Genomic DNA, 25,489 nt, shown 5'->3' with positions numbered 1-25,489 from the left:
ACAGTCTGAGTTATTTTTGAGAGTGGAGGTGCGCTTCATTTAGGCATTAGTAGCATTGCCCAAGTATTTTATATATATTGTAGTGAATTAATTGACGTGAATTTTGCAACTAAAGTGGTAATTAGAAAGTGTTATTGAATTTCCGACATTGATCATCGAAGTTTGGACCTTATATCACAGCACATCCCACCATTAACCCAACGGCTTATTAAACCTAAATCGCATCAATCTCAAGCGGTATATTTCGGCCCAACGGTCCCAAGTAAATCACACACTTCAAAGATCCATGATTCATTACGCAACGATCCGTGCGAAATCTGACCGGCTTAACCCAATTCGCCAGATTAGCTAACCGTCGCTTCCTACTCAACCAAATTCACCTCTCTGTTATGTAGCATTTCTCTTATACACTTCTTTCTGTCTATCATTTATTTTGTTTGGTCACTTCACAGAAGCCCGCGAACCTAGGAAAATCAGCACCAATTACGTGACTCTACCGGCAAATCTAATAATCATCAACGTCGCAACGGAACAGTGCCAAGGATTGGCAATGAGAATGCGTTCGATGACCCCAGCCCTGGTGCTAGTGCTAGCTGCCAGCATGTTACACCTAACGATAGCACAAGAAATGCGTAAGTATTGCTTTTTCGTTGCCGATCGAACGGACGACGAGTTCTAATGTACCTCCCTAGGCATTGCATCCACCGCTGCTGCAGCAGCACCGGTCTGGCTGTGGCTGCATTTGGTCACATGTGTGGCGTTCTATGTCATTATGAAGGTACCGACGTTCCTACCTACTTCCACTCGTCGAACAGCCTGATGAACCGGCAAACCCCAGTTGAGTCTCGATGGCTTAAAAAAAAAACATCATCAGCGCTGGGTGACAGGTTGGCCGCTCGAGAGAATCTGGTTCTCCGTGAAGATTTGTTGCAATCTACTTCTCGGCGCATAATTTCTGCTGGTGGTGTTCATGCTTTAGTTGCTGCTCCCAGCCAACCCAGCACCGTTGTAATTGAAACAACAACAAAAATGGTGGGGAGGGAAATCGCATCTCCGAACTAGCAGCGGCGACAACACACCGTTGTTGCTTCCAGTCCATTCGTTTCTGATGGGGATGTGCAATTTTCTTGAATTGAAAAAGAAATGTGATTGAAATTGATATGCACGAAAAAAAATCAGAATTTTGTTGGTGATGTTAACTATGATATACAGAAGCACCAAGTTCATGGACTTATTGGGAAATTTTTGTTTTATAAAACAGTTCATTTTAAAAAATGGCATGAGCTATTTGCCTGAAAGAACTGATGATATTGATGATGTTTCTCACAATCGTTCCGTCATTCTTGTATCTAGAAAATCAGTTGGTGAAGCGTCTTGCAAAGAGTTTTCCAAAAGGGATTTCCTGACTTTGACAGTTCCTTGCGGCCATATTGTTAAAGCAAATTACCATGGACAGTTATAGCGTTATAGCATATAGGTAACTCTAAGTCTAGTAGGTCCCGAAGAAACGTGCTCAACTTTTTGGCTCAGCTCTGGTACTATCTTCGGTCCCAAGCTAATCGATGCACCCCTCGAAACATAGGAAAATCCACGAGCCCCTCAGATTTTCTGTCAAACTTTCATAGCGAATCAAGACAAACATAGTGTAGTACTAGAATTTCTACTAGAATGGGATACAATCACTACGAAACTAACGATTTTAAATTGGCTCACTACTTGACCAGCCTATTGGTCCCAAGCATATCGATTAACGTACCCCATTCTAGTATAAATTCCAGTACTACACTATGTTTGTTTTGATTTTCTATGATAGTTTGACAGATAAAATGAGGGGTTCGTGGATTTTCTCATGTTTCGAGGGGTACATCGATTAGCTTGGGACCGAAGATAGTACAAGAGCTGAGCCAAAAAGTTGAGCTCGTTTCTTCGGGACCTTCTGGTCTTAGAGTTACCTCTATGGTGCTACCGAGAGGACTATTCACAACGTGGTGAAAAAATTGGAGGAAACTTGATCGGTGCACGCTCAACCACCACCACAAACAATTATGCAAATGTTCATGCTAATCGGAGAAGGTCGAGTTTTTGTCGATTCTTCACTTGGCGTAAAACTGCTGTCATTAAAAATAACCCTTATAATTTCTGAAGATTTTTGATTTTCATGATTAGAGAAAAATTTATACCACGAGCAATGTTTTCAACAATCCTGCACATTTATAAAATCAAGATATCTCGACAACCGAAAATTGTTGAGCTCTCAAGGATAGAAAATTATTACAAATACTGGACTTCAAGTCTTTATCGAGATTATAGAACTTGGAACAATGCTGAAGATTTTATAATTGTATTTTTTTTTTTTTTGACTGACGATTTATTTTTCAAGATCTTTGTATGCTTGTGTTATAAATATTTTGTAAAATATCACATAAATTCCAAAATAACAAATGGATTGGCATCAAAAAAGTGTTGCCCGAGCAGGAGAAAATAACTTCTGAATACCCATTTATGTTTCTAATTCCATTTGTGGTGATCAGCCTGATATCCCGAGCAGGAGAAAATACCAAATTCAGATATGAAACCTAAATATGATATTGTTGAGCCTGTAATAATAGGTAAATGCCAACAAAAAACATGAAAACATGTTCTACGAATAACGAACTAATCCGGGAAATGGATGTAATGTCGGCCTTAATGCCCCTTATTTGGGCCAATGACGTATGATGTCACAATGACGCGATCATCTAAATAAAATTGATAAATAGCAGATTTTTAGCGATGTGCCCAATCTTAGATCCATGGGCCAACATTAGAGCCATTTTCCCTACATAATTTATTTACTATAAAAACCGATGGACAACAAACGCTTTTTTGATGCCAGAATACCATAATGCCGTAATCTAACGGAACTATCAACTCTATGCTTTCATCTACTCCATCTATCGTATAAACATTACCACTACAGTCTGTTATTTGAAATTAGCATCTTCAACTATGTAAATCGTTGACTTCACGCAGAAGAAATACTAAAACATATAGTCAAAGTACATAACTCTGGATGGGAGCATACCATTAATTAGAGGGTCCAATTTCCCGGGTCTAAAAAAATCCCGGGATTCGGGATTTATTTATTTTTGAATCCCGGGAAATCCCGGGATCCCGGGAAATTTTGATATGCTTTAAAAAAAAAACATTATTTTCAAAAAATTAACTCAACTTTAAAACTTAACAATGAGTAAATAACAAACCAATTCAACTTTAAAACTTAACAATGAGTAAATGAATGAATGAATATAGACTCAAACATGTTATAATCAGTTGCTCCTCTTAAAATAAGATTTCAAGAAGCAAAGTTCATGGATACTTGCATCTGACAGTGATGATCTCCTTTTGGAACAGATGTTCACCGAATCCGAAAAAGCTCTCTCGCTATCCGTTGAAGTTGGCTTGATGGATTTGAGAGCAGTTAACAAGATTTTCAGACCAGCTGTTAGGTCTCCGGTCAACTCGTAAAAAGAAATCTCTTTTTGAATGACCTTTTGAGCAATGTTTCCCCGATCGGATTTTTTTGTCGTTGGCATGCTACTAGATCCAGCATGCTGTTGGATAATGGTTTCCAACTCGTCCTTTAAAGATTGATGTTGGTTCTTACTTGTGTCATCCACCGTTGCTTCATGTTGGTCGTCGGAAGTACATGTGAAAAAACGAGTACATTCTTCTTTGACGAACTTGAACAGCTGGTTGCGTGAAATCACAGGTAACTCAACAGATGATGTTGAGGCAATGTTGTTCTGAAGAAATTTTAGAAGTGAAACCAATTTGATGTTTCGTCTCTCATTGATTCTCTTCAGAACCGCCTCGTAGAGTTTCGTTGAAATAGGGTTGCCCATACTCTTAAGTTTTGATAACAAAAAGCTCAGACTACCTTCCGCCGTCAACAACGTAGCATCTTGACGTCCTAAGGCTTCCGAAACGAGTCGTATTGGCTGCAAAGCTTCAAAGAGGGAACTGACCGAAATAAAATCTTCACTGGATACAAAGGAGCTTTCTCCCAACTCTTCGAGTGTTTCCTCTACACAATCATGTAATTTGATATACCGCTCCAGTATTTTTTCGGTGCTATTCCATCTGGTTTTTACATCCAGCAAAAGCTGAAGAGGTTTCTTGAATCTTCCAACAACTTTATTTTGCAACACCGAGTTTTTCACCGGTGAATGACGAAACATCCGAACTACATTTCGGATCTGCTTAAGAGTTTTTCCAAATGTTTGGTATTGTAGCAATCTGAAAAATAAATGACAAGATAATGATAGAAAAATAGTAATATGAAAAACAAATAACAGAAGTTCATAGCGTACCGGATGAATAGAATTTTTCGTTATCAGAATAATCGTGTCGGTCTTCGTTGTCACTATCTTCGTCATCAAAATCCTGAATTTCAGAAGAAGAATGTTCTTCACTTGCCGTGGACTCGGATTCGTTGGAGTTCATTTGATTGATGACGTCTTGTACGGCAAGGTGCAATGCGTGGTTGTAGCATAGCCGGTGGAAATATGGCACGATTTTCCCAAATTTTACCATTACCGAAGCTGCGTCAGATGTTACGGCCGTTATAGAGCCAATGTCAATGCCGAAGTCCTTGGTAACTTGTTCGATAGCATGGGCAATCTTTTCTGCTGGGAAAGATCCGTGAATCCGAGACAATCCTAGGTTGTAACATGAACCATCTGCGAAATGAACGTTAATGTTCAAGTATCGCTTGTTAGCAGAACTGGTCCACTCATCTGTTGTAAGACTGACGAGCTCCTTTTTTTTCAACGATCCTGTCGTGAAATTCCTTCTTGGTCTGATCTTTAATTTCATCGTAGAACTCATGGATGAGTTTGATTATTGTGGATTTGGATGTTGGCAGTTTAAATCCTCTACCTGACACTGACTCTCGAATAAACTTGCTCTTCGTAATGGCAGCAATCGATATCCCGTCCAATGCAGCTAGACGTGCAACAATCTCGCGAAGTGAACTTCGTTTCAGAAACGGATCCAACGACGATTGCTTCACGGTTGAATTAACGGACAACTTGGTCTGCTTCGCCGGTACCGGAGTTGGTTTTGCATTTGGCAAATTATGCTTATTTTTTAGATGCCGCCACAAACCACTAGTTGAAGCACCTTTGCATAACAGAATTTGCGGACACTTCAAACACTGGGCGCGCTCGTCGGGAAGTTTCTTAAAATGTTGCCACACGTCCGCCATAGCTTCTGCAATTTATTTAAGACAAACCACGTAAGACCAACGCTTTGAGGATAAAAAAAAAAAACATTTATTTTACCTGCTTTGAGTGTAATTACGACGCGAATCAGTATTTGTTCCGGAAATATCATCATCATTGCCATAATGATCATGATTTTTTTTTTGCTTTTTTCAGTCTGTGAATTAGGAAAGACGCATGTATTCAGGTTGACGGAATTGCAAGCTGAACATTGCATTAGGTCCTAAGTAACATTGACAAATTCTCTTCGTCAACTTTCTCTTTATATTCCCGCGGCAATGTAAATATATTCTCAGGTATTTTCGGTACACAGATCTACAAAAGAAGCTTTTATCTAGCATCTAATACGACAAACACAACAAGAAACAGTTATGTGCTCCAGCTATTAACGAAAGAGAAAGTCGACGAAGAGAATCGATCAATGTTACTTAGGACATAATGCAATTTTCAGCTTGATTGGTCCTTTCGGTGGAGTGAAAAACGCACCCCTAGCTCTGGGCTGTTTTTCATAGCTTTCCGATTGTCAATTCGTGAATTTAACAATCAGAATTGCTAGTTCATTGCTTGAACTAACATTCTGGCACATGATATTTCCAGAATTAGTAATGTTAGTAGAGTGATTAATTGCGTAGGAAATCAGTTTCGCACGGCATTTGTGACCAGCATACACCTTCCGGTCGCATGAAACAAGTCAAAAACTGTCCAAATCCGCAGATAAAAAAAATTGTTTTGAATTTCTGTATAGTAAAATAGTGAACTTTTCGTGAACATTAACGGCAAAGAACTCACCAACACTGAGAGACCGTGAGTTCCTGCCCACCTGTCATCTCCCATCTCGGACTCAGTCTAACAATAACGTATTTTCAAGGTGGAAGAGGACCGAGATGGGAGATGACAGGTGGGCAGGAACTCACGGTCTCCCAGTGTTGGTGCGTTCTTTGCCGTTAATGTTCACGAAAAGTTCACTGTTTTACTATACAGAAATTCAAAACAAAATTTTTTATCTGCGGATTTGGACAGTTTTTGACCTGTTTCATACGACCGGAAGGTGTATGCTGGACACAAATGCCGTGCGAAACTGATTTCCTACGCAATTAATCAATCTTTGATGTGAATTTTGATAATAAACACGAGGAGCATTTCTTATAGCAAACTTGCCAAAACAAAATGGGCATGGTTCATTTAAGTAAACAAACTAATACTTCTTCCGACTGTGGTACCTCTCTTACTCGCCTAGGAAGAGGACTATTCGTTGGTTTTAGTTTGTACAGATCACGATCGGTACAGTTTACGACAAACTGGAAATCGGATCATGCTCGCTTGATTTCCATCATAAATGGGTCCTGGAGACAACGGATCCAGATCATCCGTAAAAGTGGTCAATTCATGAAATTGTCCTAGAGCTTACAGTTTTTTTTAACACTAGGAACTGTTATGATAGAATGTATTTGGAGACGTGACATTAACATAAGCCCGGATGGCCATGGGATCGTCTTCTAGAAGATCCAGAACAATCCTAGAGTTTCACAGTTTCAGTAATAGTGGTCAATCCATTAAACTGATCCTAAAGCTCCGCGGTTTTTGGAAAACAATTGGAACTGTGATATAAGAAAGAATTTAAGGTCATTACATAAACATGGACCCGGATGGCCATGGGACCGTCCTCCGCAAGATCCAGATCATCCGTAAAAGTGGTCAATTCATGAAAATGATCCTAGAGCTTCACAGTTTTTTAAACACTAGAAACTGTGATTATAGAATGAATTTGGGGTCGTGACATAAACATGAACCCGGATGGCGATGGAACCGTCCTCCGGAAGATCCTAGAGTTTCACAGTTTTTCCTAAAAAAACACTTGGAACTGTGATATGAGAAAGAATTTGGGGTCGTGTCATAAACTTGAACCCGGATGGCCATGGGACCGTCACCCGGAAGATCCGGAACATCGGTAAAAGTGGTCAATCCATTAAACTGATCCTAGTCATCTGCATATGATAACCGAGGAGCTTCGATGACCAGATGCACGTCGTTGAAGTACATTATAAAAATTAACGGTCCCATGTGGCTTTCCTGAGGTATACCTGATGTGGCAAAGAAGCTAGATGATCTGCAATCTCCTATGGCAACCTTTAGTTGCCGACTGGTAAGATATGATCGAAACCAACTCAGAAGATTACCGCATACACCGAGCCTGCCGAGTTTAGCAATTGCAATAGCATGGTTCAACTTGTCGAATGCTGCGGATAGGTCTGAATAAATAACGTCCGTTTGAACCCGATCCGACATGCTTTCGGTTATATACGATGTGAGACACAGCAGATTGGTGGTTGTAGAGCGGGCGACAGTAAACCCATGTTAATCAGCACTCAAATACTGCTTGCAATGGGACAGCAACGATTCCATAATCACTAGCTCGAATAGCTTCGAAACGGCACTTAACGATATAATTTCTCGATAGTTATCCACTGCTCGTTTCCTTCCTTTTTTGTGGACGGGAAACATGTGCGCAAATTTCCAGCAAGATGGAAATATGCCACTGGAGAGAGACATTCGGAACAGACAAAGAAGCGGAATTAACAAGCTAGTAATATGTCTCTTCAAAAATACAGATGGAGCGCCATCAGGTCCAGGATTGAAGGATGACTTGAGCAGAGTCGCAGCCTTAGAAATCATCTCTGCATTAACATCAATTGCACCCAGCGTTTGATCGTTTACTGGAACGTTCCTGGCAGCCAGGTTAAAATGGTCGTCAGTTAGTATCTCATTAGTGAATACACTGGCTAACTTTTCGGAAAAAAAGGTGGCATATATCCTGAACGGTGGCAGCAACTTCTCCGTAGAATTCCATAGACGATGGGAGGCCGGATTCCCTGCGTTGCTCGTTCACGTAGTTCCAAAAGGATTTCGGGTGCAGCTTAAGTTTGCGCTGGATGCCTCGTTGGAAACTTGAAAAGCATTCACGACTGTCTCGCTGGTACATGTGATTCAGCCTCACATAACGTAGTTTCAGAGGAAGCGTGCGATACTTCGTAAATCTTCTCAAAGCTGCTCTCTTGATTGACTTCAACCTACGTAGCTCTCTCGTCTGCCAGGGAGGGTGAGACACTTTGATATAATTAAGAAATAATTTGAGGTCGTGACAGTAACATGGACCTGGATGGCCATGGGATCGTCCTCCGGTACATCCGTAAAAGTGGTCTCTCCATGACAGTGATTCTAGAGCTCCGCGTTCTTTTTCGAAAACACGTGGAACTGTGATATAAGAAATAATTTGGGGTAGTGACATAAAGATTGACCTGGATTGCCATGAGTCCGCCCTTCGGAAGATCTTGAGGATCCGTTAAAGTGGTAAATCCATTAAACTGATCCTATAGCTCCACAGTTTTTTTTTTTTCAAAATGTTTGGATCTGTGATTTAAGAACAAATTTTGGGTCGTGAAATAAACCTCTTCTAGGCCACCTGTATCTACACATTGAGGATGATTGCTAGTCGCAAGCAACGTCTATTGGTTCTCTGGTTTTGGTAGTTACAGCTGATCTGGCAATAATGGGCGGTCAATCATGCTCATGCTCATGCAAAATTATGTTTAACTAACATAAATTACACCACTGATGCACGGAATTAGCCAATATGGTTAATTCTTTACCAATAATGATTGACGAATCATTTTTTTTTCAATCGTTAAAGAAGCAATGGAAGCTATCCACGAATTTTTTGTAGCACACAAAAATATCGTCAAACAAAAGCCATTCAACATCATCAAGAAAAAAAATTCAGACTGTGATCTTTGATACATTAAGAAACTTTTTAACGTTTAGTTGGGTCTCATTTATTTACCATAAACAAATACATAAACTTTTCTCTTAATATCTTCCATTAAATTTTGCACACTACTTTCTCAGCTTTTTCCACTTTCTTTTCTTTTCCACATCATTTTTTTGGCAATACCAGGGTTCTTTCTCTGCTGCTGCTTCTCATAATCGCAAAGTCGGAGTTCTGGGCAATTTGGCGGATTTTTGTCTTTGGACACAAAATTGGCATTGTTCATCCGATACTATTGCAATACCGATTTTGCATAGTGGCACGATGCTAAATCTGGCCAAAACACTGTTGAACCAAGGTATTGCTTCAAAAATAGAGACACTCATGTTCATAAATTTCTTTATTTATTTATTTATTTATTTCCTCATCAACAGGCTTCTTGGCCCCAATGATGGATAAGTTGTTGCCAATTAACTAAATTAATATACATTAAAGCTACACATATGTTTCAAATTATCTAAACACATTGAGAAATCTAGCACGTAGCAAGTCACGTGAAACGTTAAAATCAAATTGACTGGCAACCCGGTTGATAATTCTCTGTATCCCAGTAATGGCACTGTTCATTCCGTAATTGTTCCGTAGAGATTTTGGTCGAACATACAAGTTGATTCGTTGTAGGATTTCAGGACAATCAACTCGACCCAGCAAGACATCAGAAACAAGCATAGCCTTAGCAACGTCTCTTCGTATACTAAGTGTATCCAGACGAATTAGCTGACATCGGTGCTCGTAGTTTGGGAGACGAAATGGATCCCGCCATGGTAGTCGACGAAGTGCGAATCGAACAAACCGCCGTTGCACTGATTCTAATCTCTCAATTGCATTTTGGTAGTGAGGGCTCCAAACAGTTTGTTAACCGGAAGATGAAGCCTAGAGATTTTTAAGCTTTATTCACTACGAACGACACGTGCTGCTTGAAGGTCAACTGGGAGTCGATGATAATTCCCAAGTCCTTGATTTCGTTCATTCTTACCAGTGGTACTCCAGAAAATGAATAATCGTGGAGTTTTTGATCTTTCAGTCGAGAAAACGTAATAACTGAGCATTTTGCAAGATTTACGGTCATACGATTCATCTGGCACCAATGAGCGAATGTATCAAGTTGTTGTTGTAGAAACTGAGCGTCAGCCTCAGAACGAATCTTGAAATATAGCTTGAAGTCATCAGCAAACGAAAGCCTTGGTCCATCCAGCACTGCATTGACATCGTTGAAGTATTATTATTATTTAACTTTATTAATGAGGCTTTCAGCCTTGGGCTGGTTCGCCTCCAAGATCGTTGAAGTATAAAAGGAAGATGAGTGGTCCAAGATGACTTCCCTGCGGAATCCCTGACGTGATTGGAAATGAAACTGAAGTGGATTCGCCGATGACTACTTGCGAGCGACGACCGTTCAAGTAGGACTGGAACCAATCCAAAAGAGTTCCATCAATTCCAAGCTTTTCAAGCTTCGCTACAGCAATTTGATGGTTGACCTTATCGAATGCTGCGGATAAGTCCAAATATAGTACATCCGTTTGTGCTTATTCAAGCACACTGTCGGCTACGTAAGAAGTGAGACATAAAAGGTGTGACGCGGTTGAACGACCGGGAATGAAACCATGCTGGTCTGGGCTTCCGCGATAATTATCAACATTCTTCCTATCACTGTTTTTGTGTACAGGGAACATGTATGCACGTTTCCAGCAGGACGGAAACACTCCGGATGAAAGCGACAAGCTGAAGATCACTTGAAGTGGCTCGAGCAAGCTGTCAATGCAGTTCTTCAAAAACACCGACGGAATTCCATTGGGACCTGATCACGTTGACACTTTTAGTTTACGTGCAGCTGCCATAATCGCATCATTGTTGACAGTGACTTCAGGCATAGCTAGCCCTGACGGCTGTGTGTTACTAGATGCTGATGATATCTGTCTATCGGATAGCAATTCGTTAGAGAAAATCCTAGAAAACTTCGAGGCAAACGTGTCACATATAGCTTGTGTCCCGTTCCACTTCATTGAAGAAGGCGACCTCGTTACGTTGCTGTTTGACATAATCCCAGAAAGATTGTGGGTGGGATTTGAGTCGTCGTTGTAAGCCCGTCTGATATAACATCTCTTGCTAACGCGTTTATAGATTATGTTCAGCTAATCTCTGAGTTCGTGTGGGCTTTAATCAATGATTCGTCACGCGTTCTGTCAGGAGGAAAGTAGGCAACACACAAGTACAGAGTACGATCTGCGAGCTCAATCGCTAACCACAATTGTTCCACCGCAGTCCATGCATCGTCCTCAATTAAGTGTACCTTTATACCTCGACGAACAGCTAGGAGGACACCACATTGATTCACAGGATCTTGATTCACAGTTCCGGTTGTGACGAAAATCTCACTTCTTTTACCGCAACTACAGATTGCTATCTAATTTAAAAATTTGTTTGCAAAGATCGTAATTTTTCCTGCTTAAATTTTTCTTCCACATCAAATTTATCACGGGCCAAGGGGAACTCAACTCTGCGCATCTCAATCTGTGCCTAGTACTTTATCTAGGCCGACAGCTGTGCCCAGCGTTGCACCGAACGTGCCGCATTGTGGCAATCAAGCTGTCAGTCTCAGTACCCCATGAGTTTGTCAACCCTGCAGTTATGACTTTTGAGATTGTTTGTTTACAACTTCAAGCCTTCATGGATGGTTCATTGAAAATCGGAAACGAATGTTATTTTTTCCTAAATTTGCTCCCATATTTCAAAAGATGGTTAAGCTATTATCGATCGAAGATGGTGTTGTTGCTATTGAAATATATTTCTGAACAAGGAACAATTACATCAAAAGCTGTGTTTAAGATTTATCTTCTATAAATAATGTTTGAAAATAGACTAGGGCGTTGCTTGACAAAACTAAATCTTTTTTCAGCAACTCTATAAGTGAAATGTAACCACAAATGGTTGCTTTTCGATGAATATCATTCGATAAGGTTAGTTCTCCAGTTGAAGCAATGGTGTAAAAGTTACCCAAAGCCATGATGCCTCTAGGGTTTTTGTCTCCAGTGTATATAGTAGAGGAACAGATGTGAGTGAACAAGATTTTTATCGACCTGAAGATTATAATTATTATAGTTTATGATATTAATATCTCCTTTAAACTTCATTTGCAACGGGCCGTGGTCGGTATCGGTCTAGCCGGAAACACCACACCAACCAGCTGCAGCTTACCACCGCAATGTTCTGTCTTCTCTGCTGAAGCTGCTGCCATCTTCATCGCTGCTACAACGCCCTCGGACCGACCGATCCTGGTCCTCACGGATTCGCACAGCGTCAAACAAGCCCTGACATCCGAGACCCCGACTCATCCCTAGGTACAGTCGACGATGAAGTCCGTGCCACCAAACACGGTATTCTAATGGGTTCCGAGGGACTGCGGAATACCAGGCAACTCTGAAGCTGACTTTCTGGCTGGTGCAGGACCATCTGCCCCTCGCCATACCAACGAAGTACCGGTACACGAAGTCAAGCGCTGGATCGCGAACTATGGGAAGCTTGGGACACGGAGTGGGCCCAAAACCGCTCTCTCTTTATTAGACGGATCAAAGGGACGACGAGGAAGTGGACAGAACCTTTGAACCAGTGGGATCTGAAGATAGCGTCGCGTGTGAGGACCGGTCACAGCAAGATCTCGCACAATTTCTGTGGAACGCCGTTCCACAGGACTTGCGTCGGTTGTAGAACCCCAGCATCAACCGAACACATTCTATGCGTATGCCCTCAGTATCAGAACCTGCAGGAACTCCACGGGCTACAAAATAGCATACGCGACATGCTGGGTGATGATCCCTTCACACTGGCAGCAGTAATGCACTTTTTAAATGATGCTGCATTGTATTTTAAAGTTTAGTCTTTTTTGAATTCCTTTCGGTTGTTGGGACATCTCTGCCCTCCCGGTTTCCCCGGTGTCGAGCTCTGTCTTATTTAGATTTTAATGTTTGTGTTTTAAAAATGCTTGATGTGGAGATTTATTTGGCCATACTTCAGCTCCAACTGTTTCCAAAAGTACACCTAAAAGTTGAGTATGTATATTATATTTAATAGTTTTTCAATCGAGCAGAACTTTTGACAAAACATACCACATCCGATGCCTCTTCCGGCACCAAACTTGGTACATCTTAATAACCTTTTATAATTTTATGATTAATCACTGTTATACCCCGTTCACATTACAGCCTATATCACATAATATAGGCTGTCTTGCAATGAGCACTCATACATAGGATTTCCAGTGAAAACTAGATGTATGAGTGTTCATTGCAAGACAGCGTATATCACGTGATATACGCTGTAATGTGAACGGGGTATTACACCAGTATTGACCGATATTTTCATTTGGAGTAAACAAACCTTAGCAACGGGTAAATCGAGTAGAAAAACTTCAGCGCTCAACAGTGTTGCCGTTTTATATAATATTGTTCGTGTAATACGTGTCACCATGTGCCTTAACGTGCCGAACAGAGTGTCATACTGTGTTTCAGCACAGTGTGCAGAGTTGATTCCCCCTTGTCACGGGCAGTGAAAATTCCTAGCCTGAACATAATCTTACCAAATTTCCATTATGGCAACAATACAATACAACAATACACATGGTTATTTTTCATCGTATGCAGGATGATTTCTGAGCAAATATCCATAGTGCTAAAATTTCGCGGCCACTCTTTACTAACGTCAACAGAATCGTTCTCTTCCACAATCACACAAAGTTTCTGATCGTTCATGAGTTTCAGCTATGGGAAAATCTGAATTCGCTTGCCTGACAGAACCTTCTTCGGATAACCAAACTGTTATCAAATTTCAGTTCATGGAATTTGATTTTAGTTCAGTTGTTTTATTTAAAATTTGACGTTTCGATGTGCAGCTCTTTCAGTTATAACACAGTAAGGAGAGTGAAATGACTCCACTTTTTGGAAACGCATCTTGTTCAAAGTTCCGCATGTTATGTGCTATAAATCTATGTTCTTCTCAAATGCTTGAAACTTATAATTGATCAGCATATCCGTGATGTTAATTTAATTTGTTATGTTTCACCGTATGAGGGAATTAACTCTTTAAATCCCAGAAAGTTTTTGGCTGTTTTGAGATACAAAAGATTTTCCATACAGCCTAAAATTATCGAAACCATATAAAAAGTTTTTGATTAAAATCAATAGTATATTGTTTCTCAATAGTCAATCCTCAAGAATACATATGGACTGGAATAATGAACACACTGAGAAGCTTAAATAAGCACTGACTATTTAATGGTAGATTGACAAACATGAGACGGACCGACAAGCTATGGATCACCTGTGTTACCATGGAAAGGAGAGGGTTAAGTAGGCCCAACCACATAAATTCAATCTATGCAAAAATAATTTCAGACCATCCCTAGCTGAACCTGTAAACTCATTGCAATGTATGAAGATCTGCCAAAGCCACGTAAGGGGCGGGAGAGGGTATGTTCAAAAGGCAAGCGGTGCGGAATCAAGCTTACCTTGTCGTGACGAGTTTTTCTTGCAGACAGCCACAGCAGCAGCGGCAACAGATGGTGGAAGTCTTTCCTAAATGAGCTGTCTAGATTTCGGATATGCACTTATGTATGGGGAGAACAGTCGATAATGCACCTCTGGGGTAAAATGGCCCCGTGCGTTTTTTCGTTGCTTTCCCCTCACTAATTCTAGGATTTAATGCTTGTTCAAGAAAATTCACGAATTCTCGATTACTTTATCAAATGACGTAACTGCTTTTGTAAACGAAGATTCAAACGTCAATTTGTCGATAATCTTAGCACTTCCACGCAAATTAACATCACCATCAGAAAGGGTAATGTTTCCCCAACAAGATGGTGTTGTTAGTTTGCGTGGGAGTGCTAAGCGTTTCGACAAATTGGCGTTTGAATCTTTGTTTACAAAAGCAGATACGTACCTGTGAAAAATTAATCGAGAATTAACCATCGGAAACCGATGGAAAACAGCGCGGGGTAATTTTACCCCCCGGGGTGCGTTTTAGACCCCACCCTACCCTATTTACCTAGCCTGTGTGTTTGTGTTGGCAGCATTCTTACTACGCGATCTTTTAATTCTCTCGTTTTTATTGATGCTCTTCATTTGCACCCCACAGCGTACTACATGCACCGCTGCGAACGAAATAATCCCGAAGTGAACGAGTGTCTACGATATGCTGCCAATAAACTGACACGACATTTGCGGGACGGTGGAATTCCGGAGATCGGAATCGTTGACGTGAGTATATTGGCTTCGATTTCTCCTTGGAAGATGCATGCTATAATGGTCTAATTACGGGTGCCCACTAATTAGGCACACAGAGCACTTTCGAGTACCTACATTTTGACACACTTTCATTATTCAATCGAATCGATTCGTACCGATGGCACTTGACATCGAAATTAATTCCTCTCACGAACAATGGAAGAACTGCTCTGTCAATCGGACCCCTTACGCTGTAACGGGAGGTGAATATTGACAAGCTCAAACTGTGTATTCCATTTTGGGCTGATTGGTTATTAGTGGGTCACAAATAATGAAAACGAAGAAAGTTTACACAATGTTTGCATTGATCTTCAGGTGGAACCGGTTGTCGTCGATGAGATCAGTATTTCCCTGGGAAGCGGACCTGATGGCTACAGGGCATCTTTCAAGAACATTGAAGCTTTTGGAGTTAGTAATTTAACGTTCGTCAATGTGCGCTCCGACATCGACACGCTGCAGTTTCAGCTTACAATCGAAATTCCAAAGATCAAAGCCCGGGCACAGTACAAATCTTCCGGGGTTCTGTTGTTGCTGCAAGCCTCTGGTTCCGGAGAATACTGGGGAGAATACGGTGAGTACCTATTCAGACTGAATCCGATCGACTGTCTTAATCCATCGATTTCATTCGACAGATGGCGTCAAGGCGAAAATCTACATGAAATCCTCACCGTATCAGGGTGACGACGGCCTAACCTACGTCACAGTGGATCAAACCAAGATGGACTTTAGTGTGAAGGACATCAAAATGGGTGTTGAGAACGTCTCCAACCAGAATGCAATCATCCGTAAGTGTGTTTTTATTATTCTTTCCATCAAAAACCGCTCACTAGCCATACATTTCAGATGCCGCAATGAACCTGTTCATCAACACAAACGCCCAGGAGCTGCTGAAGGAGATGAAACCACAGCTGCGATCAAAGCTTACTGAACATTTGCACGATTTCATGCAACGGTTGTTCGATAGAATTCCACTCGAATACTGGCTCGAGTGAAGGAAACCGATTATGCTTTTTCGAAAGTTCCAGCGACTGAATCTCTTCTCATGCACAAACAAAAAGATAAAGAAAAGAAATCGCACCCCTCCCCTTTCTTCCCTTCATATTGATAGGTTTTAGTGAAGTCACATTTCTGTTTATTTATCGTGATCAATTTGCATTTAGTGTATGTTGGAACGTGTTATCTGCTATGTCAGACAGGATGGCAGTATTTACATTTGCTCTCGGAAGATGTTCCCTGTTATCTTACAAGTATGTTGATTAACACAATCAATGACGAATTTTACCGTGGTTAAGACCAAACATGGCAATACCACTAATAGATAATAAACAATGAAATAATGGTCCCACTTGGACCAGTTATAAAGTGGTTTGTAGAGTTTCCTTATATCACAAGCATCCGGATGGACAGGAGTGGGAAAAACAAGTTGAGCCTGCATGCATTACTGAATATATGTACTGAGTATCCACTATGCTAATTGAAGGATAAGCAAAATGCCAAAGAACGATGGACTTATAAGAATCTGGCTTTCAATATTGAGCTTCTTGATGTGAAGGGATTAATAACAAAGAACGCTTCAAAAACTAGTCAGAATCATCAAGTTCCAATATTTTTCCCCATGCTGACATTAAAAAATAAATAAAAAGGATGACATGATTTAATTTAGTTTTTGTAAAAGGGCAATGACAATTTCTGTTACACAAATCACATTAAAAGTTATATCAAGTTTCTATAAGGGAGAAGAAAAATGTTCTGCTAGAGGTTTGCTGTTTTCGGCAACGATGTAGAACGTAAAATTTTATGAAAAGCTACTGAAGACGTAAAAGCAGATGAGATGTGGAATCAAGATGGTAGCTGACCCATCTTTTATAAAATGTTCGATCTATCGGAATGCAATATTGTTGTTAATGCAATGACATTTCCATTTCCGAGTAGGTAGATTATCTACAAAAATGATTATTTAAGATGACAGTAGATTTTAAAATTAGTACATTCAAGATGGTGGATGATTTTCAAAATAGTTGATTCAAGATGGCCCTATTTTTATAAAATGGTCAATCATTTTAAATTGGATATTGTTGAAATAGATTTTCAAAATTGTGGACTAATAATGGTTGGTCGTTCATAAACTTTTCGATCTTTTTGAAAGAAGTGCTATTGCAATTGCAGAGACAATTCCAATTCCAAAAGAGCGGTTGATCCTCAAAATGGTCAATACAATTTTGTTGAAAAAAGATAATAATCTACTATTGCAATGACAATTTGTCAAAAAATTTCACTTCCATAAAAGTGTCTCAACCATATGGGCTGAAGTTCTCACAGAATAGCCTCAAACAATTTAAATTATTTATTTATTTATTTTTCCTTAATTTGTTTTCCGTCGATCTTGTTTTCCGTGCTGAGGACCAATGCTACTTACACCAGGGAGGCAACTTCCACACCTGGACCCTACCTATCGACCCATCAACTCATGAACCGGGGACCAACGGCTTTACTTCCCTGCCGAAGGAAGGCGTGATCAGAGATGTTATGCCTCAGAACATCCTGGCGGCGCCGACTGGGATTGAACCCAGGCCTGCTGGGGTAAGAGGTAATCACGCTTATCACTACACCATTGGTGCCGCTTTTGATGAGCAATTATGACGACCTCAAAATGTTCAAATCAAATTTGAACACATGAAATTGGTCTCCGGAAAAATTAGAAATTATATCAAACTTGTTAAAATTTCTAGAGATAGCAAATGTTGTTGTTCAATCATGAATGATTTGCATTATTTAAAAAAAAAATCAACGTACCAAACATATAAGTTGGGCTGATTAAAGGATGAATAAGCAATTTTTAACTGAAGAAGTATATTTTTGCCTGAATAAGCTCTTATACTGCTTCCAATGTTTGTTGGTAAGTTAGTCACTCGAGACTGATCCACTTTTGCCTTAATAATTAAGAAGACAAGCTAAATTTGTTACAAATGAAAGCACCACAGCTCAGTGAATAATAAACTCATTTTGATGTACCTTGACGCATTCGAGGAGGGATTTATTCGATTTGAAGTGTATTTGTTTGAAATTTCAAGCGGCTACTGGACACCGTAAACGTTCCGGGTGTTTTTAGGTTATGTCAACTGTTCTATTTTCCATATAACAAGTCTACCACCGGTCGAAAATCACAAGACGGTCCATAAACAACCGACATTTTTTGTGAAATTTTTTTTTAAAAGGGGGCTGTATCGGTTTTGTCCCAAAAAGTTTTCAACATGGATATCAAACTTCTTGATTTTGCAAGGTAGAGTTAATGAAACCATATTGAGAGCCGCCAGTTGTCTTGGCCACTATGTGGTAGGTTCCGGATACCTCCTGAGTAGTGACCAAAACTAGAATAGTATCAAAACAGGTCATGCGACGCATCATGCGTCTTCTTCTTCGCACTTCAAGCTTATTGCTTATCGCATATTAGCTTATTGCGTGCTTTCAACTTAGTGTTCTTGATACACTTTCACAGTTATTTATTGAGACCTTTCGATACTTGTACCATTTTATCATTAGTATAGTTGTTTGGCTAGTACATACAATCATACTCTGTCCCAAGGTAAGTCAAAAAATGTACCAACCCGAAACATTCCTAAACCAGATAGGAAATCGAACCCAGCCACCTCCAGCACAGTTTTTTGTAGGATCTTAGGGAGGCCCCAACACATCATACCGAATCCGCATTCAATGACTAATCCATTGGTGGTAATCTAAAGAACCATATTTAGCCACATTCTGACTTGATCCAGAAACTCCCCAGGGAAATAGTCAAAACTTGAATAGTACCAAAAACTGGTCATGCGACACATAAAACTGCACCAGCTTTCAATGAATAGTCCATTGGTTGTAACATTCAATCTTTAGGTTCACATTTTTCCACATCCGGACATGTTCCAAAAAGCGCCAAGAAAGTGGTAAGAACTTGAAATGTAACATTACTTCAGCATTCATTGACTGCATAAAAATTTATGTGAATTTCTGCAGAATTCATCAATGTTGCATACAAGCTTGTAAACAATTTCGGTGTTTCTGCCAACTATAGCTCAACATTAAACGAGAAGAGATTTTAGGATTTTAAACATCAAATTATGTTTTCTGTGTAAAATATCACATTTGACATGACCCCAAACTATCCAAATCATCACCGGGTTCAACAACAACTTCAAAGTTCAAATAAATTTGCTTAAACTAGAGTAAATTTCCCATCCAATGCTTCTAGGCATATCTAAATCAGATAATTATTCACGGAACTGTGCTTAGAAAATAAATTTGAATTTTTACCATCGCATGATGTAGCCCCTAGTTTGATTTTAAGCTACACAGTTGAAAACAGTAGTGTAAATTTCTGTTCAATATGATACACATCAATGGAGTGTCACATATCATACTAGTTACAAATCGTGTAAAGTTCTGAGATATTTCATGAAATGCTGAAAATAATGTATGCAACTGTCAATTTTTTTCTGTGTATAAGACGAATCAACAAATGCAACACTGCTGGTTTATACGAAATTGCGCTAAAATTTTCAAGAAAAATCGTGTTGCTTAACGCAAAACCTACCTTTAATAACGTGTGCACTATGGATCGCTGAAATTTACATAAATTTATCAAACGGTGTGGCACTTTGAATTTGGTCAACATGTTGCTAGTCTTGTTCATTTTGATTACCTGTACATGTCGATGCCCATCTCCGCAGAGATTTTCTCCTGGATGACACGCTTCATTTAACTATTTCTCCCCCATCAAAACCATAATCCTTCGTATGCAACGTTTGTAGCTCTCAGTGTTGGAAAAATCATCAATTTAATTATATTTTTCCGCTCTCAATATTACGCGAGATATTGGATCAAAATATCATGCTTGATAATGATTTTACAAGCCGGTGATGTAGTGGTAAGCGTGACTGCTTTCTAATGGGGAACGGAACTCACTTCGCAGGAAGGACAGGAAGGTATCGGACTTTACATCTTACATACTACCATGCTGCGAGTCCTGTCAAGAGCTTTTACAGGCAAAACTCGATTTTAAAAGCATTGCTGAACAGCAAAAATCGATCGAAAAGCAACTGAATGGCAATGCGGAGGTGATGCACCAGCTCACGTTTCAACAAGAAAAACCGAACCTCGTTCATGAAGCGATAGATGGCATAGAAATTTTGCTGACTAGTATGAAAAATGAGTTGGCCGCAATTAATAAAAGTAACAGTTTAGCTGGCAGTGTCGTTGCCATAAAAAACCACATTACCAAAACCACTTGATACTGCAACGATGTCAACAAAGGAGAATGTTAATGTGGCGGTCAAATCAGTGACGTCAGAGCTATCAACTGACCTACGTAACTTAAATGATGAGGTTAGCCATCTCACCCAGCTCTCTTTAGATACCGCGGCAAGTTGCACAATGCAAACAAATTCAATGTTGGAGCTTGAAATACTCGATGAGGTGAAGGCGCTGTCTGCCAACATAGCACACCATACTGCATGGCTACCATCTTCTCCCGACTTACACCCCAGTTTGGAGGTAGAATTTAACAAGGAAAAGGACGCTGATAGCTCCGGGTGGCGTCTTATAGGTACGAGGAGAGTATGGAAGGCCGATTGGTCTGAATACGATGCGCGGAAATTAAGGCGTTCGAATCAGCAAAAACAGGCTGATAATGCAAAAAGGCGACGCAAGCGACAAAGCAGAAGGTATCAAAACATCAACAACTTTAGCTTGCGAAATCACCGCAACAATCACAACAACAATAACAACAACAATAATAACAACAATCGGAGGACAATTTTCGGCTTCAACAATAACCACGGCGACAATAATTACAATAGATCCAATTTGCTCCCCACTGATCGAGAGCTTCTAACTGTGGCAAAGGATCGCTTCTCCAAACCTCCGGTTAACTATACACCGTCGATGCGATTTGAAAAAGGTGAAATATTAAACCCTTACCCGGTCAGCGGTACTGCGAATTCACATTGGCTGGCTAACCCCTCTACATCGACCGAAGCGTGTCTATGTAGACATTCGTGTTTTCGTCGAAATTGACGCTCTCTCCAGAGGAAGTAGATGACAACAGTGTTGCAGCACCGACCGATTTTCAAGATTTGACGACCTCTCAGGACCAAGAAGAAGAGGTAATTAATTTTAATAGTTTTAAGTGTTCAGGGAATACAACATCGCAATGTACAAATGAAAGCAAGGAGCTACTAGTCTATTGCCAAAATTTTAACAGAATGAAAAGTGCTTTCAAAGTGCACAACGGAAACCAGCTGGGATGCTGGAGTAAAGAACGAAGAAGTTTTCGGTGATCGATTCAATGTTTTTAGGGATGATCGTGATAAAACGTTATCCAACAAAAAAAGTGGTCGTGGTGTCATAGTAGCAGTTAGTGTTGACTATGAATCTGAACAAATATCATCTTGTAAGTGTAAGGAGTTTGATCACGTTTGGGTCAAATGTTTCATTGGAGATCAAGTTCATATTTTTGCGACAGTATATTTTCCTCCAGAATATGCAAAGCAAGATTCATACGAAAAAAAATTTAAACTAGCTGAAAATATTATTTCGAAATGTGAGGCGGAAGCAAATGTTCACGTATACGGAGATTTTAACCAACGCTCAGTGAATTTTATTGTTGATGACGACAACGAATCTTTGTTGATACCGATTATAGGAGAAAATGAAACACTTCGTACTCTGTTCGACAAAAGTGCAGAAATTGGACTCAACCAAATAAATCACATAAAAAATCAAAATAACTGCTACTTAGATTTGTTATTCACTAATATGACTGATGATTTCTGGGTATCAGAGTCACCCACCCCTCTTTGGAAAAACGAAGTGTTCCACACTGCTATTGAATACTCCATATTCATACATGAAAAAACGATAACGTTGGATAACAATTTATCTGAAACATACTTCGACTTTCATAAAGCAAACTATGTACTTCTCAAAGAAAAATTAGCCTGCATTGACTGGCAAACTACAATACGTAATCTTGACATAGAACAGGCAGTGGACACATTTTATCAAATTATTTATAAAATTCTGCAACAGACGGTACCCTTGAAGCAGAGGAAACCCACAAAGTCCAAGACACCAGTTTGGTACAATAAAAAGGTTATCAGTCTTAAAAATAGGAAACAGAAAGCACATAAGATTTATAAAAGAAATCATAGTGAAGAAAATCTTACATTTTATCTAGAAGTCTGCGATCAACTGAATGAAGAAATGAAAAATGCATATAAAGAACATAATACCAAGGTAGAAAATAATATTAAAACAGATCCAAAATCATTTTTTAACTATGTTAAAGAGAGACAAAAAGCGAAGAACTTTCCTTCTAAAATGCAGTTAGATAACAGAACCGGGAACACATCTGGTGAGATCAGTAATTTATTTGCGGACTTTTTTCAGAACATTTACACAACTCATGACGATAATGATCGCGATTATGAATATTTTTCATACCTTCCGGAGCCAATGACGGATATTACAGTTAACAATTTATCCCTCTAAGAAATCTTGCATGCTCTTGAGTCCTTGGATACGTCAAAAGGCGCTGGTTCAGATGGTTTACCACCTATTCTTCTAAAAACACTTTCAAATGAATTGTAAAGCCTTTATTTTGGTTGTTTAATTCATCGTTAAACGCCAGTATGCTGCCTCCAATTTGGAAGGAATCTTCCATCATTAATGCCAACATATTTTCCCAAGTTAAATCTATCATTACTAGTAAACAACATAGATTTGTTAAAGGTCGATCTACAGCCACTAATTTGATACATTTTGTAACATATGCTTTAAATGTAATGGATAAGGGAAATTACGTAGAAACATTATATACTGATTTTAGTAAAGCATTCGATAGAGTGGATATACCACTGTTGATTTTCAAGTTGTCCAAGTTAGGTTTTAATACCAGGCTACTGCAATGGATCGAGTCATACTTGTCAAGGAGAACGCAAAGAGTAAGATTTGAAGGAAAATTGTCGTCTGTCGTTCATGTAACATCTGGTGTGCCACAAGGTTCGCATCTTGGTCCACTACTATTCATCTTATTTGTCAATGATATAGAATACATTTTGAAGCTGCTTCATGTTTCAATATATGCAGACGACATGAAACTTTTCATGGAAATATCTAAAGCATCTGATATGCAGCTATTTCAGCAAGAAGTTGACATTTTTTACACTTGGTGTAAGAAGAATTTGTTAGAGATTAACGTTAGTAAATGTAATTCTATATCGTTTACAAGAAAGCATGCCATAGTAAATGACACAATTTCCCTTGGTGAGAAAACAGTTGAAAGGTGTAATCAAGTAAGGGACTTAGGCATTATTCTCGACTCTAAGTTGTCATTTGTTGATCACTACAATAACATTATATGTAAAGCAAGTAACATGCTAGGGATTATCAAAAGATTTAGTCTGCACTTCAATGATCCTTACACTATTAAAACATTGTATGTGGCCTATGTGAGACCTCTTCTTGAATACTGTAGCGTAGTGTGGGCTCCGTATCAGGATACATATATAAACCGCATTGAGTCTGTTCAAAAACAGTTTTTGTTGTTTGCCCTTCGAAAATTAGGTTGGACGAGATTACCACTTCCATCTTATGAATCGCGATGTTTGTTAATAAGTTTAGATGGACTGAAAAAACGACGAGACTTTGCCATTTTTATGCTCCCACTCGCTCTCTGAGGATTAGGAATTTGTTTTACATTAACAATCAAAGAACAAACTATGCTAAAAATGGGCCTTTGAATAGAATTATGACCTGCTATAACGCATATTCCCAATCAATTGATGTAACAATGAATAAAATAACACTAAAAAAAGCATTCTTATCAAGGTTAGCCAGGCAATAATATTTAAGACATAGTTAATAAGCATTCATTGTAATTGGTCTACGATTGATTGACGACATAAATAAATAAATAAATAAATAAATAACACCCCAATGGGTCTGGGTTCAATCCCAGCCGAGGTCGGTGGGATTTTTCTGAGGCATAAAAATCTCTGGTCACGTCTTCCTTCGGAAGGGAAGTAAAGCCGTTGGTCCCGGCCCATGTGTGTTGAATGGGTGCGATATCCTACGCAGGTGTGGAAGCTGCCTTCCTGCACATTCGATTTCCGTCAATGGATGACAATCGATGTCCGTCGGTGATTGGCACTAGATTGCGGAACAGAGACCGACGTTAAAATAAAGGAAGAATGATTTTACAAGCTCCTTTGATATTGAAAAAACTATTCACAATATACTTAAAAATGCAGCTGAGAGTTGACTCGACAATTTTTTTTTGCTTCAACGTACTTGGGTCATTCGTGACTTATCAGGGGTGAGATTTGAACTCGTAACTGTGGCGTAAGAGGTATGAATGCTAACCACTACACCGGGGTCGCCCCCAATACAAAAATGATTCCGTTGCACATCGTTTTCTTAGAAAGAGAAAGTGTAGTTTGCTATCTCTTTTTAATCTTCACTGATTTCAGACACGAAGCTACTGCTGCCAGCAATGACGGTAATTTAGGTTTGCGTTCGGATGTAAATCAAAAATCTTGAATCTCAACTCCCCACGATTTTGAAACGACTTTTTAACGATTTTATTCTTCAACTTTATAATACCTTAATAGTGATTGTACTATTTTTAATAATAACTTCTGTTCAGAGTTTGTTCACACAAATCTGGAGAATTTTTTCACAACATGGAACTACTAAATATTGTAAATAAGGTATTTTGAGAAGCATTTATTCGACTGACATGAGATGTCGATAAAATTGTTGATTATTCAGCGTTTATTTGACATCATTGCTGCCTTAAACAGCGATGATGTTATACGCTTGGATTTTCAGGTGAATTGACGTTTAATTAGACACCGTTTTACATTTATTAAACGATTATTTAAACTGAGGGAGAATTAACCCAAAAATAAGGACGGGAAGACAGGGTTTGGTTGTTTCTTTAGTCATTGGCATATTTAACGTAAACAACTAAAGGTACCTAAGGTGAATGTCAAACCTATGGTCAAATCTGCCCCTTGATACGTATTTTCGTTCTGGAAAAACTGCTCGCGTCGGTCTCCGATGTGCATGAAACT

The 25,489-nt window shown here is 39.4% G+C and overlaps 1 protein-coding gene across 1 annotated transcript; it reads left to right on the top strand.

The window, feature by feature from the left end:
- The first annotated feature begins 474 nt into the window (after positions 1-474).
- Positions 475-16,611, top strand: Jhbp2 (Juvenile hormone binding protein 2). The gene is made up of 5 exons (XM_065225704.1): positions 475-632; positions 15,214-15,335; positions 15,678-15,933; positions 15,995-16,147; positions 16,206-16,611. The coding sequence occupies exons 1-5, from the start codon at positions 551-553 to the stop codon at positions 16,352-16,354; spliced, it is 762 nt and encodes a 253-aa protein (XP_065081776.1). The 5' UTR covers positions 475-550; the 3' UTR covers positions 16,355-16,611.
- The last annotated feature ends 8,878 nt before the right edge of the window (positions 16,612-25,489 follow it).

This window comes from Ochlerotatus camptorhynchus, unplaced genomic scaffold, assembly GCF_037179485.1.
Source record: "Ochlerotatus camptorhynchus isolate MF236.1 unplaced genomic scaffold, CSIRO-AGI_Acam_v1.1 ptg000232l, whole genome shotgun sequence".
In the NCBI taxonomy this organism is placed as follows: domain Eukaryota; kingdom Metazoa; phylum Arthropoda; class Insecta; order Diptera; family Culicidae; genus Ochlerotatus; species Ochlerotatus camptorhynchus.
The sequence above is the reverse complement of the archived record's forward strand: the minus strand, read 5'-3'. Positions and strand labels throughout refer to the sequence as shown.